The sequence below is a fragment of the Plectropomus leopardus genome, chromosome 4 (genome assembly GCF_026936395.1).
Source record: "Plectropomus leopardus strain MGB_pleo_1.0 chromosome 4, ASM2693639v1, whole genome shotgun sequence".
In the NCBI taxonomy this organism is placed as follows: domain Eukaryota; kingdom Metazoa; phylum Chordata; class Actinopteri; order Perciformes; family Serranidae; genus Plectropomus; species Plectropomus leopardus.
This window is the reverse complement of record NC_142179.1, coordinates 4,697,691-4,709,925: the sequence shown is the minus strand read 5'-3', so window position 1 is coordinate 4,709,925 and position 12,235 is coordinate 4,697,691. Positions and strand designations below refer to the sequence as shown.

General features: G+C 42.0%; 1 protein-coding gene and 1 pseudogene across 2 annotated transcripts in view; one reads left to right on the top strand and one right to left on the bottom strand.

The window, feature by feature from the left end:
- The window catches only part of LOC148189672 (uncharacterized), a 139,054-nt gene extending 129,847 nt beyond the window's left edge, over window positions 1-9,207 (bottom strand). Inside the window, exons 1-2 of the mRNA XM_088076012.1 lie at window positions 8,858-9,207; window positions 2,731-2,887 (exon numbers count right to left, since the gene is read on the bottom strand). Of these exons, the coding sequence (XP_087932138.1) occupies window positions 2,731-2,752 (22 nt within the window). The 5' untranslated portion in view covers window positions 2,753-2,887; window positions 8,858-9,207. The remainder of the gene's footprint in view (window positions 1-2,730; window positions 2,888-8,857) is intronic.
- Window positions 9,208-9,343: 136 nt separating this feature from the next.
- LOC121966222 (uncharacterized) lies at window positions 9,344-12,027 on the top strand (annotated as a pseudogene). Its single transcript, XR_015776362.1, has 6 exons — window positions 9,344-9,502; window positions 9,586-9,638; window positions 9,814-11,343; window positions 11,405-11,711; window positions 11,786-11,840; window positions 11,942-12,027. The product of XR_015776362.1 is annotated as an uncharacterized LOC121966222 (transcript).
- The last annotated feature ends 208 nt before the right edge of the window (window positions 12,028-12,235 follow it).

Sequence of the window (12,235 nt, the reverse complement as noted above, 5' to 3'; positions counted from 1 at the left end):
TTCCAGTCCATTTTTTCAAGTCGGAAGTGGGAAAGATCCGACCTCCGAGTTGACTGGAATGCAGCATATGTCACCTACTACCAGTGGGAGTGTTTATTGGTTCGCACAGCGCAGTGCATGCTGGTAGTTGTAGGAATTCTACCTCTGGAGCAAAGCCGATGCCAGAGTCCTCTTTTTTTTTCTGTGGTCGTGTAACATCATTTTCAAAAGTATTGACATATTTCTCTTGTGACCCTCTTTTGTTCTGTAAAATACTACTTTACAATCATCAGGCTACTAGCTGAATGTCAGAAATACTGAAGGTTTTTTTAAGCTATTTGAGCCACAATGTGCATGTGCATAAGAGCAAAAAAAAAGTAAAAAAAACTCTACATGGTATCTTTAAGCTACAAGTAGGTCAATCAAAGTGAAAAAGTACAAAATGTCCTGGAACAACATCAATCTCAGTGTAAAAGAGTCTGTGAACACCTAAACAGTTAAAGGTTTCTTTTAAAAGCAGCCCAGAGGAAGCAGCAGTAATTCCCACACAGTATTTGTTCTCAAGATAAGTTTGACAAATTGTATTTCTACAGATGCAGCAAGACTCAAAAACAGTGTGCGAAACACTCAAGTGTGAGTACAGGATCCACAGAAGGTTTTTACTGACACAGGTGAACACCAGCCGCACCCTCCATCAATCTCTGAGCAAGCCAGGGAACAAAATGATGGCCTTTTTTTGTAATTCCACTTGGCTGAGCCCACTGCGACCCAGCTGTGCCTCGCCCCCCTCACTCCCTCCGACCTCACCCCGATCTCATCATACTGTAATAGAGGAGTTTGGCGGCGGTGGCCCGCCAGCCTCGGGCATCACTCGCACCCGAGATGAGAAACAGTCAGAAGCGATCAGTGAGAAACAATGCGCCGGGGGGCTGAGAGTTCGAGATAGGCAGACAATATTTTGATGGTGTGAAAATCAATCAGCATGTCTGTGAAAGAGGAGCAATTTGTAATCTGGAAAGAAGCCAAAATGTTAAATAAACTGGTGGCAGCGTGGCTGTTTTTTTTTACCTTTCATTAAGTGAACTTTATCATCTGAATACACATGCTCCTTTTCAGCAACTTGTTTCTTATTCTCTCAGTTACACACCTGCTCAGTGCAACCTCGGCCTCCTGCGACCAACCAGCTTCACCTGAACGCCTGCAGATCAAGTGACTTGCTCAAGGGCACATCGGCACCGCACTTCACTCGCAATCCAGTATCTCTCTTATACAACTAAAACAAGTGCATCCACTGATGTGTCATTTTCATTAATTCGCCGTAACCACTATTCCTCACAAGGGTCAAGGGGTGCTGGAGCCTATCCCAGCTATCATTGGACAAAAGGCGGGGGACACCCTGGACAGATCGCAAGACTATCACAGAGACCGACAAACACACAACGCTCAAATTCACACCTACGGCCAATTTAGAGTCACCAACTAACCCACGTGTGTTTGGACTGTGGGAGAGAGCTGAAGAACCCGGAGAAAAAACCACGCTGACACGGGGAGAACATGCAAATTCCTTCTGTACAGAGTTTGCATGTTCTTTCATATTTCAGGAGAACCGAAGCACAATATTCAAATCACACTGTAAAAAAAATTAAGCAAATGTGTCGAGCAGAAACAGGGTCATCCCCTGGATGACGGGAACTGATGCTAAACGCGTCATCTGGTGGATTTTCATCAGCTCTTGGGCTGTTGCCTGAACTACAGGTTGCACTCCGGCATTTTTGTATTGCCCAATGTTTTTATAACTACGGACATTTCTAGGATTTTAGGATGTTTCAAGGATTTTAGGACTTTGTAGGACCGTAGAACATTTCCAGGATTTTAGGAGGTTTCCAGAACTTTAGGATGTTGCTAGAATTTTAGAACATTTCTAAAACTTTAGGACATTTCAAGGGTTTTTGGCTATTTCGGGTATTTTAGGAGGTTTCTATGATTTTAGGACATTTCTAGGACTTCAAGATGTTTCTTTTGGACATTTCAAGGAACATTTCAGAATTTTAGGACATTTCTAGGATTTTAGGATGTTTCTGTGACTGTAGAAAGTTTCTTAACTTTAAGATGCTTCTAGGATTTTAGGATATTAAGGGTTTAGCCAGGGGATCATCCACTGGCACTTTTTTTTTTTACAAACATGCTATATTTTGATGTTGTTTTAAGCACTCTTGCACCTTATGTATACTAAAAGTACAAAAACAATTACTTTATTGTGAATATGAGAATGGTTGAGGCTCCCCAAAAGAGGGCCATAAGTTGAGTATCACTGCTGTAAGGGTTACTGCCCTGATGAGGTTTAAATAAAACGTGGGTATTTTAAGGAAAAATGCTGAAAACCTTTTAAAGATAGTTGATTTTACACGTCTTCACTAATTATCTCCTCTCTGTTGTTGGAATGATGCAGACATAACTCCATCAACACACAGATATTGTATATTATTCCTCGTTAGATATTCACCAAGTTTTATAGTCCTTATAATATTTATGCCTGTTAGGATGCTCGAATATTCCCTCAGGAAGCAGTGCAATGCTTTTGGCATTTTTCTCTCCAAAAATTTTGCACAGAATTAACTTCGCTTTTTCCCCAGCAAATTATTAAATGCCAGCAGCTCATACTTTTAGTTAAAATATTTTTGTGTCTGTGCAAATTTCTTTTTTTTTTTTTAAAGAAATGAGCCAGCCTGCAGCTATGAAGTGAGACCTTACCTCTGACACACAGCAGGGACATCGCAGCGGGATTTTGTGCAACAGTTCCTCCAAAGCCGATGAGCCTTCAGTGAGTTTGCAGCCCAGTTGCCTGTTGCTCAGCAGTCACTCAGACTGCTCCTAAATGCCGCTTACTTTCCGCTTCATCGCACCGTGTCTGTGAAAAAAGCACAGCTGTGAGGACAAGGTGGACAATCCGGGGGGTCCTGAGGGTTTAACGAGTGGCTGTCACTGGCAAAGACCGACTAACAACCGGCTGAAATCCGGTAGAGCGGGGCGGCTCTTATGCTGCGTTCAAACACTGCACAGAAAGTGGGAATTTGGAGAACACAGAGCAAGAATACAGCCTATGTAGTACAAAACACTTATTTACCGTGTTGTGTTGAACTTAGCTTAAACACAACTCCTAAAATTAAATTAAATATATATTTTTTAAAGAAAAACATGACAGGAGAATATGATTTTTTATAGGTGAATTCACACCTTAAATCATAAAAGGGATAGCTCACCCATAAGATTGATACTTTACTAATCTCTCAGAAAAATTGCAATTGATACGGCAGTTAATTCACAGCTAACCACACATAACATAAAAGCACATCTTAAGTTATCCACGGGAAAAAAATGTAAATTTTAAAACTCTTGTAAATAAATATTTTTTCCCCTCTCTATTTTGTAATTGCTTTGTTTTCCTTGCTGGTTTAGTTTTTGTTTTACTTATGGTATTTAACCTTGGTTTATATTTATTATTACTACTGATTTGTCATACTTGTAAATTTTTCTGTGCTCTTTTTTGTGTTTTTTCTGTTTTCTGTGCTCTTTTTCTTTACTTAGTATGCTGAATATGAGCATGAAAGGTATGTGTGGGGTTCTTTCCTATAAATAAATAAAAAGTTTTTAAAAAATAAATACATGTCAAATAAAGCATTTTTTAAAAATCACTTCTAAAAAGTATACTAATAAAAAATGATAAAATAAATAAATTGATAATAATAATAATAATAATAATAATAATAATAATAATAATAATAATAATTAGAATCTCCTAAACAGATGCTTACACATTCAGCACATATTTTAAATGTTAAATGTTTGCCCTTATGATACGCTTTAACTTATGAAATCCAAGTTTAACTGAGTTAAACATAATTTTACAGCAGGTTTCAGTGAATTACTTCTGAGTTACTTCGTTATCATAGAAATAAGTTGAAGTTGATGCTTTATTCCCACCCTTTGTGCTTTTACCAAGGAGGAAAAACATGAACATCTGGACTAAACAGGTGTACAAGTATGCAACATGATTCCAAACATTAAAACACCATAAAATTGAAATGTTATGATACATTATCATTTTGTAAAAGTGATATTTAGCCTCAATAGTTGACTGATGCTCATGTGATGTCACAGTGGATCTGAAGCTTTAATGGTTGGAGACACAGGAGACTGTACTGGGAAATACTGTACTGAGTTTTTATAAGACAAAGAATATTAAGAAAAACTTTTTAGATCTGTGGTCATCATCGAAAAAAATGCCTGTGAAATTGCAAATATAAAAAACACTGAATGGAAGCATGTCAATTTAAAAAAATAAAATAAAACAAAAATGTTTTTACGCTTGCATGAGGTGGTATTTCAGGCAATTCAAAAAAGTCATATTTTGCAAAACTGCAATTGAAACACATTTTGTGCTTTTATAGGTCACATGATGCTATCAATATGCATTGGTCAGCTCCCTTGGGCATGATGCAGCAGGCGCCACAAGAGGTGTTATTTCATCACATATATATTCAAAAGTTGGACAGATCATCTGGAAGTTTTGAATCCACAATCCCCCTTTGAAACTGGACTATGGTCTCCCAGAAATCCCTCATACGTGGTTGCTCCCACGTACAAGAGGCTTGTGTTTCCATTATTGCTCCCATAACACGCCTGCATCGCCTTCGATTGGAAATAATGACAGCTATTGCGGTGACTGCAATAGAAATAAACCTGCTAATGTTTTGAACATCCATCGCCATGCTTCTTGAAATGCTATCGTCAGAGCAGAAGTCACATGACATAAAGAAAAATATCGCTAAGTTTTGCACAAATCTGTAATGGAAACCTGCTTATAGATGGCCTAAGAATAAAGTAGCTGAAAGAAAAAGTTTGACGTTCTGCAAGGAAAGGTTCAGAGAGATGGAGTAAGTATCAGGTGGCTGACATGAATTAAATTTAGTGTGTGCCAACTTCAGGCGATTACGTGCTCTTGCCATGGGGCTCTTGCAAGCATTTTGGTCGAAGGCAGAAAGAGAATCTGAATATTCTACTTTGAGTCTGAACAGAAACCTCTCCTGGTGTATCACTTGTTCTGCATATTTTGGACCAGTGTTTCCCAGCTGGTGGGTTGCGGGTCTGTTCTGAATGAACTCATGACTATGTCAAATTTGTGAAAAGGGCACTTTATTTTGAAATATTCTATTTGCCTATCATGTGCATATCATGTGAATATTTTTTAACTGCTGAGTTTTGCATCTTGTTTATATTTTTTGCTTTATATTGTAGATATATTGATTTGACATACCTTTGCTGTTGCAGTAATGCAAATTTCCCCATTGTGGGACTAATAAACGATAATCGTGTCTTATTTGAGCTTTCTTTTTGAAGTGGAGTTTCCTGCTTTAGAGTGATTTTTTTGTTGTTGTTGTTTTGTTTTGTTTTTTGAGAACACCAATAGGGTCCAAGCTACCAACATCAGCCTCAGGCTACCACCTACCCATCCAAGCATCTGACCATATGCCCCAAAAACCTCCATACCAGCCCCAGGCATCCGCCTACACTGTAAAATCTGACAAACTGATCTCACTTAAAAAAAATCTGATTGCCTTGAAAAAGGAAAGTAAACATAACAATGAATGCTAACTTTATATCTAAGTGTTAAGTTTACTTAATTTTTAGCTGAATTTACTTAATTTTGTTGCAAAGGTTGTTGCAACTTAAAATGACAAGTGACATTACTTTGATCTTTCTAAGTGTCACAAGCTTCAGCAAACCAAGTAAGTCTGACTTAACTTGATCATGACGAAGAGGATTTTGTCAATGATGTAATTAGGAGATCTGCCAATTCTGTTTTGTTAACATTTTTAAGAAAATACAAATATCACTGAACCAGCAGAATACAGTACAATAAACTTGGATTACCAAAGTTGTTAAAGGATTAAAGATTGATTTAATGTGTGCAAGATTCAGTGTCATCTACCACAAGACCCATAAACCTTACTGGCTTTGTATGCTGGTTACATTGATTAATCACTCTACAAGTCTTCAAATTAAACCAACATCACCACTGTGTTAACTTCCAGCTGCTCGGCTGTGCAGCAGCGTTGTTTTTCATGTCAGTTGATGCCATCTAGTGGCAGAAAAAAGTACTTCATACCCTCCAAGTACCCACAGGTCTACCAACAGGTGACAAATTAATTAATGAGCCTTAACGCATGCAGTGTTTTTCTTTTTTACACCATCTATGTGCATTAAAAACATTAATTCACAGTGAGATGTAAACATATGATTAAACAAAAAAGAAAAGGGGATTGTCTTGTCTGTTTGAGGACAGTGAGGTACAGATCTTAAAGCATGATCATCTAAGCAAAAACCCTAAATTATCACCAGTTTTCTTGTGCTGAATTCAAATGCCTTTTACAAGCTCCTTGACCCTTTGACACCTGAACAAATTGGTTTGATATTTTTCAAAATGCAAGAAAATAATAAAAAGTGACCAGTGACCTAAAAAATAGTTGGAAAATGTTCAGAACGCTTTATTTATGTTTATGATGATTTCATGTTTTAGCTTTCCAAATAACAACCACAGGGGGCAATCCTTCAGTGAAGGGTAAAATAAACACACACACACACACACACACACACACACACACACACACACACACACACACACACACACACACACACACACACACACACACACACACACACACACACACACAAAAACAGCTCTTTGGTGAATGCAGTAACTTCACATGACCAGCAGATGGAGCTCAGCCTACATAAGGAACAAAAGGGACATAAATCTGCACATGTATGTCTGACTGACCCAGCACAGGTCTATCACTATAAGATTAATTGAATACTAATCTGAGATTCAAGAAAAAAGAGTAAAAAGGGGAATCTACATTTTGGAGGCATATGAGCATCCCTTAAATTTTTATTCGTCCGTATCTCAGAAACATTAAATGTACTACAGTGGAGTTCAAAGTGACTGTGGTGATAATATCTGTGCAGAGCTGTTGGTAAGAGTCACACAAAAGATCTCTGCACTGCACTAAAAGCTCCTAATAAATTTAAATTTTTGCAACATTTTGGTCAAAGATCCTCATCAGGCCCTTTTTTTAAATCAACACAGAGTAAGTAAAATAAAGGCACGAGCACATTCATCTCTCAGGTGATTTTGATCTGCTTGATTAGGAGACAATCTGCTCTCAGACTGAGGCAATCAGAGCAGAGCTGACAGGAGCTGTCTGACACTGCTACATGGGGGACATGTGTCCATGAAAAGAAAGCAGTATTATGCAAAAATATAATAAATACAACACATAGTACAATATTGTAAATAATACACGTCAAGTTTTTTCACTATTTTTTGTACTATGTTTCCAGTTATGTCTATGTACATTCTAGATTGTTAGTTTTGTAGTGTTTTTGGATCATATATACTTGTTACTTTTGATGTGTTTAGTATATTGCACTTTTGAACTTTGAATTTTTGCTTTTTTTTCTTTTTAGAAAAAAAATAGGAAAAGTATTCAAACTACATTTAAAATCAGCATATTTACACAGAATTATGTTTAATTTTAAGCACCTTTTCCCTGAGTCATTTCCTTGTTTGTTTTTGTTTTTTGTTTTTTTGTGGTTTCTTCTTAATTTGCTCATTGCCTTCTCTCCATGTTTAAAAAAAGCCAGTTTGCACAGGTATTGCAGTAATATTGTTGGTCCTCTGGTAATTCCCACCTGTACAGAAGCACGTTGTAATTTTAAGGGGAAAACAGTTATTTAACTTATTTTGGACCCAAGATTCTTGAAACAGTGTGCATGTGCATATCCGACACATATTTCCGTAAATACAGTGTGCACTTTTGTGTGCTTCCATCTGGTAATATAAGTCTGATCTGTGAATCTATCTTTAAAAAAATGTATTTCTTGTGTATTTATTTGTTGTTTTTATGTTCCTTACTGCTGTTGTAACAACTGGTGTTTAATGATCCTTCATAATCTGTTATACTGTGAGCTCTCCAAACCTTTCAATGCTGCAGCAATAACAGTCTTCCCACAGGGAACATAAAGGTTTCATAAAATGAGACACTGCGCTCTGTTAAACTGCTGACTCTCAGCAGGACTGAGAGGGAGCCGGGGAGGGCGTCTGAGGGAGGTTCAGCTCAGATAAATGGAGTCAAATCAAGATAAAAATGTGATGAATGCAACATTAGATGGTTAGATTATAATTCTAGATTGCTGCTCTGGACAAAGGCTTAAAAACATAATTAAAATTAGCTGTACTCTCATCCAAGATAAGCCATTTTACCATATTTGTCTATGTCAGAACCGGGGACAGGCTCCAGTTTGTGCTTTTTTAAAATGCACTCTGGTGTATTATTTACCCTTACAATTTTTTTTAAGCTTTCAAGATAAAATATGAATTGTGGTAATAAAAAATATTAGTAGTTTTTAGTATTGAGTAGAAACAGAATATTTCCCAACTGCTATCATTAAATTTTTTAAGCTTTTGAGGTAACCTACTTGTACTTTTTTAAATTTTATACAACTTAATACCAATCATGGCAGAAGTATATGGATCCTTTATTTAAATAAAGCACTAATACCAGACTGTGATAATATTAATTTACACATAAAAGTCCTGCTTTGAAAATGTTATTTAAATAAAAGTAAGTATGATCAGGAACATCTACTTAAAGTATTAAAAATAATAGCACCCAATGCAGAAAAATGTCAAACAACAACAGCAACAAAAACAAAAACGGCCTTTAATTCAGAATTACTCAAAATAAATTACAAAACGAAAGCTGTGAAAAAACTAAAACAAGCCTCCCACAAGAAAGATGATGAATTTTTGACTCACCCAGTCTTGACCTGCAGCATGCATGCACTCTGCATCGTACAAACAACAGGGTAAAAATATGTATTGTACAAATCCTTTTGAGAACGAGAATTCATTCACTGTTAAATCACTTTGCTAAAAAGCAAAGTGATTTAAAGTTTTTCTTATTTCAAAAATCAATTAATAAATCTCTCTAAATTGGGGCATTTCTGACTAAATGCACATGATCTTCCTTCAGTATATTTTATTTAATAATTTGGCGAAGAAACAAGGCTACATTTTGATTCTGCAAATCACATTGGTTTATATGCAGTAATGACTGAATTTTTTTTTTTTTAAACCTGAATGAACAGAGTGTCAGGCTTTAAAACTTGAAAGATTCATTCTCACGAGAGTAAAGATTAGAGTAGATGATTCTAAATGAAGCACACCTGTTTCACACTAAACGCAGCCACATTGCTTTCACCTGTTCCCAATCAACCTTTTGGGACCAGAGAGCTGCCAGAACAGGGTACAAAAGTTGCCTTGCAGGTTACCAACCATTGTGCTGCTGAGGAGAGAACACAGACAGACTTTTGGTTGTCTTGGGTCAGCTGAAGTCAGATAGAGGCACTTTAGTTTGCATTTGATCGTGTATCTGGCTGAAGCCATGCGACTTGCTCCAAGGTAAGTTTGGATAGTTTGTTTTTTGCTCAACATTTCACATCTAGAACTTCTAAAATGACTGCTGACAAATTTGTCTTTTTTAGTGTGGTGCTGATATGGCTGGTGCTTATTGGAGAGCTTCAGGCGAGCATTAAATGTAAGACTGCAGGTCACAATTACAATAAGGTGCAAAGATGACTGACTTGAGAAAAAAATCTTGTTGAATTTCAAAAATGTTTTTTGTAAGATGGTGAATTCAGTGATCTTTATTTATTTTTAAATAAAGGGGAGGATACATGAATTGACCTAGTTGGGTGATCCTTTATCAACAGCTTCCAATCATGACTCTGCACCTGGCATTTGGGACATGAGCTCCCAGTCCAAGGGTCCAAGATACCAGCCTGGGCCCCAGCATCCTGCTTACCCGTACCCGTCCAAGCCGCAGCCTGGGCCCCAGCAGCCTGCTTACCCGTACCCGTCCAAGCCGCAGCCTGGGCCCCAGCAGCCTGCTTACCCGCCCCCGCCCAAGCCGCAGCCGCAGCCTGGGCCCCAGCAGCCTGCTTACCCGCATTCGCCCAAGCCGCAGCCTGGGCCCCAGCAGCCTGCTTACCCGCACTGCCCAAGCCGCAGCCTGGGCCCCAGCAGCCTGCTTACCCGTACCCGTCCAAGCCGCAGCCTGGGCCCCAGCAGCCTGCTTACCCGTACCCGTCCAAGCCGCAGCCTGGGCCCCAGCAGCCTGCTTACCCGTACCCGTCCAAGCCGCAGCCTGGGCCCCAGCAGCCTGCTTACCCGTACTGCCTGCCGCAGCCTGGGCCCCAGCAGCCTGCTTACCCGCACTGCCCAGACCGCAGCCTGGGCCCCAGCAGCCTGCTTACCCGTACCCGTCCAAGCCGCAGCCTGGGCCCCAGCAGCCTGCATACCCCCGCCCGTCCAAGCCGCAGCCTCGGCCCCAGCAGCCTGCCTACCCCGCCTGCCCAAGCCGCAGCCTGGGCCCCAGCAGCCTGCATACCCCCGCCCGTCCAAGCCGCAGCCTGGGCCCCAGCAGCCTGCATACCCCCGCCCGTCCAAGCCGCAGCCTGGGCCCCAGCAGCCAGGCCACCCATCCAAGCCCCAATTTAATTATCAACCAAGGTCTGGATCCCGACCCAAGCAGCAGCCTGGCTACCCGTACCCATCCAAGCCGCAGCCCCAGCCCCAGCCCCAGCAGCCTGGCTACCCCTCCCCATCCAAGCCCCAGCCGCAGCCTCGGCCCCAGCAGCCTGCCTACCCGTACCCGTCCAAGCCGCAGCCCCAGCCCCAGCAGCCTGGCTACCCGTACCCATCCAAGCCCCAGCCCCAGCCCCAGCAGCCTGGCTACCCGTACCCATCCAAGCCCCAGCCCAAGCCCCAGCAGCCTGGCTACCCGTACCCATCCAAGCCGCAGCCGCAGCCCCAGCCCAAGCCCCAGCAGCCTGGCTACCGTGCACTCCATCCAAGCCGCAGCCCCAGCCCAAGCCCCAGCAGCCTGGCTACCCAGACCCATCCAAGCCGCAGGCAGCCCCAGCCCCAGCCCCAGCAGCCTGGCTACCCGTACCCATCCAAGCCGCAGCCGCAGCCCCAGCCCAAGCCCCAGCAGCCTGGCTACCCGTACCCATCCAAGCCGCAGCCCCAGCCCCAGCCCCAGCAGCCTGGCTACCCGCACCCATCCAAGCCGCAGCCCCAGCCCAAGCCCCAGCAGCCTGGCTACCCGTACCCATCCAAGCCGCAGCCCCAGCCCAAGCCCCAGCAGCCTGGCTACCCGTACCCATCCAAGCCGCAGCCTGGGCCCCAGCCCCAGCCCCAGCAGCCTGGCTACCCGTACCCGTCCAAGCCGCAGCCCCAGCCCCAGCCCCAAGCCTGGCTACCCGTACCCGTCCAAGCCGCAGCCCCAGCCCCAGCCCCAGCAGCCTGGCTACCCGTACCCGTCCAAGCCGCAGCCCCAGCAGCCTGGCTACCCGTACCCGTCCAAGCCGCAGCCCCAGCAGCCTGGCTACCCGTACCCGTCCAAGCCCCAGCCCCAGCCCCAGCAGCCTGGCTACCCGTACCCTTCCAAGCCCCAGCCCCAGCCCCAGCAGCCTGGCTACCCGTACCCTTCCAAGCCCCAGCCCCAGCAGCAGCCTGGCTACCTATCCAAGCCCCAGCTGCAACCACAGCTCGGCTACCCTTCCAGTGGCAAGACTGAGGGTGCACCTAACAGTGGGGGTTCAACAGGGTAGGTTTTCATAATCGAAAGTTTCTAGTAGTTAATGTTTTGATGCTTAATCATGGCATGATTTTCACTTCTAGAATGACTGGAACCCATTTCAACTCTGGAAGAAAAGGGTGATTTGGCCTTAAACTGGTAAGTGTATTCTGTACTTGGTTCCTGCTGTCATAAATCAAAAGGTTTATTTGCTTTATCACTTGATTGTCAAGCCAGTAATTATGACCTTGTCATTTCAGATATCTGGGAAGTTTTCTACAGATGGGCTTTTGAACAACTGAAGCTTGTACCATGGTCTTTGAGGAATAAAAGCATTTTTGTCAAATTTTGGTGTGGAAAAATCAAATTATTCCAAGATGTAGTGGTCTTTACCATATTTGTAAAATCTTTCGGGGCTTTTTAAACTTTTTTGCAATGCTAAGGAGTAGTTGAATGGGTACCTGTTTCAGGTATGTGATGTGAGGCACTGGTTTTAACTTCATCTTACAGTTGGTGGTACTGGAGAAATAACTACAGTGAAGACTTACTGCAAT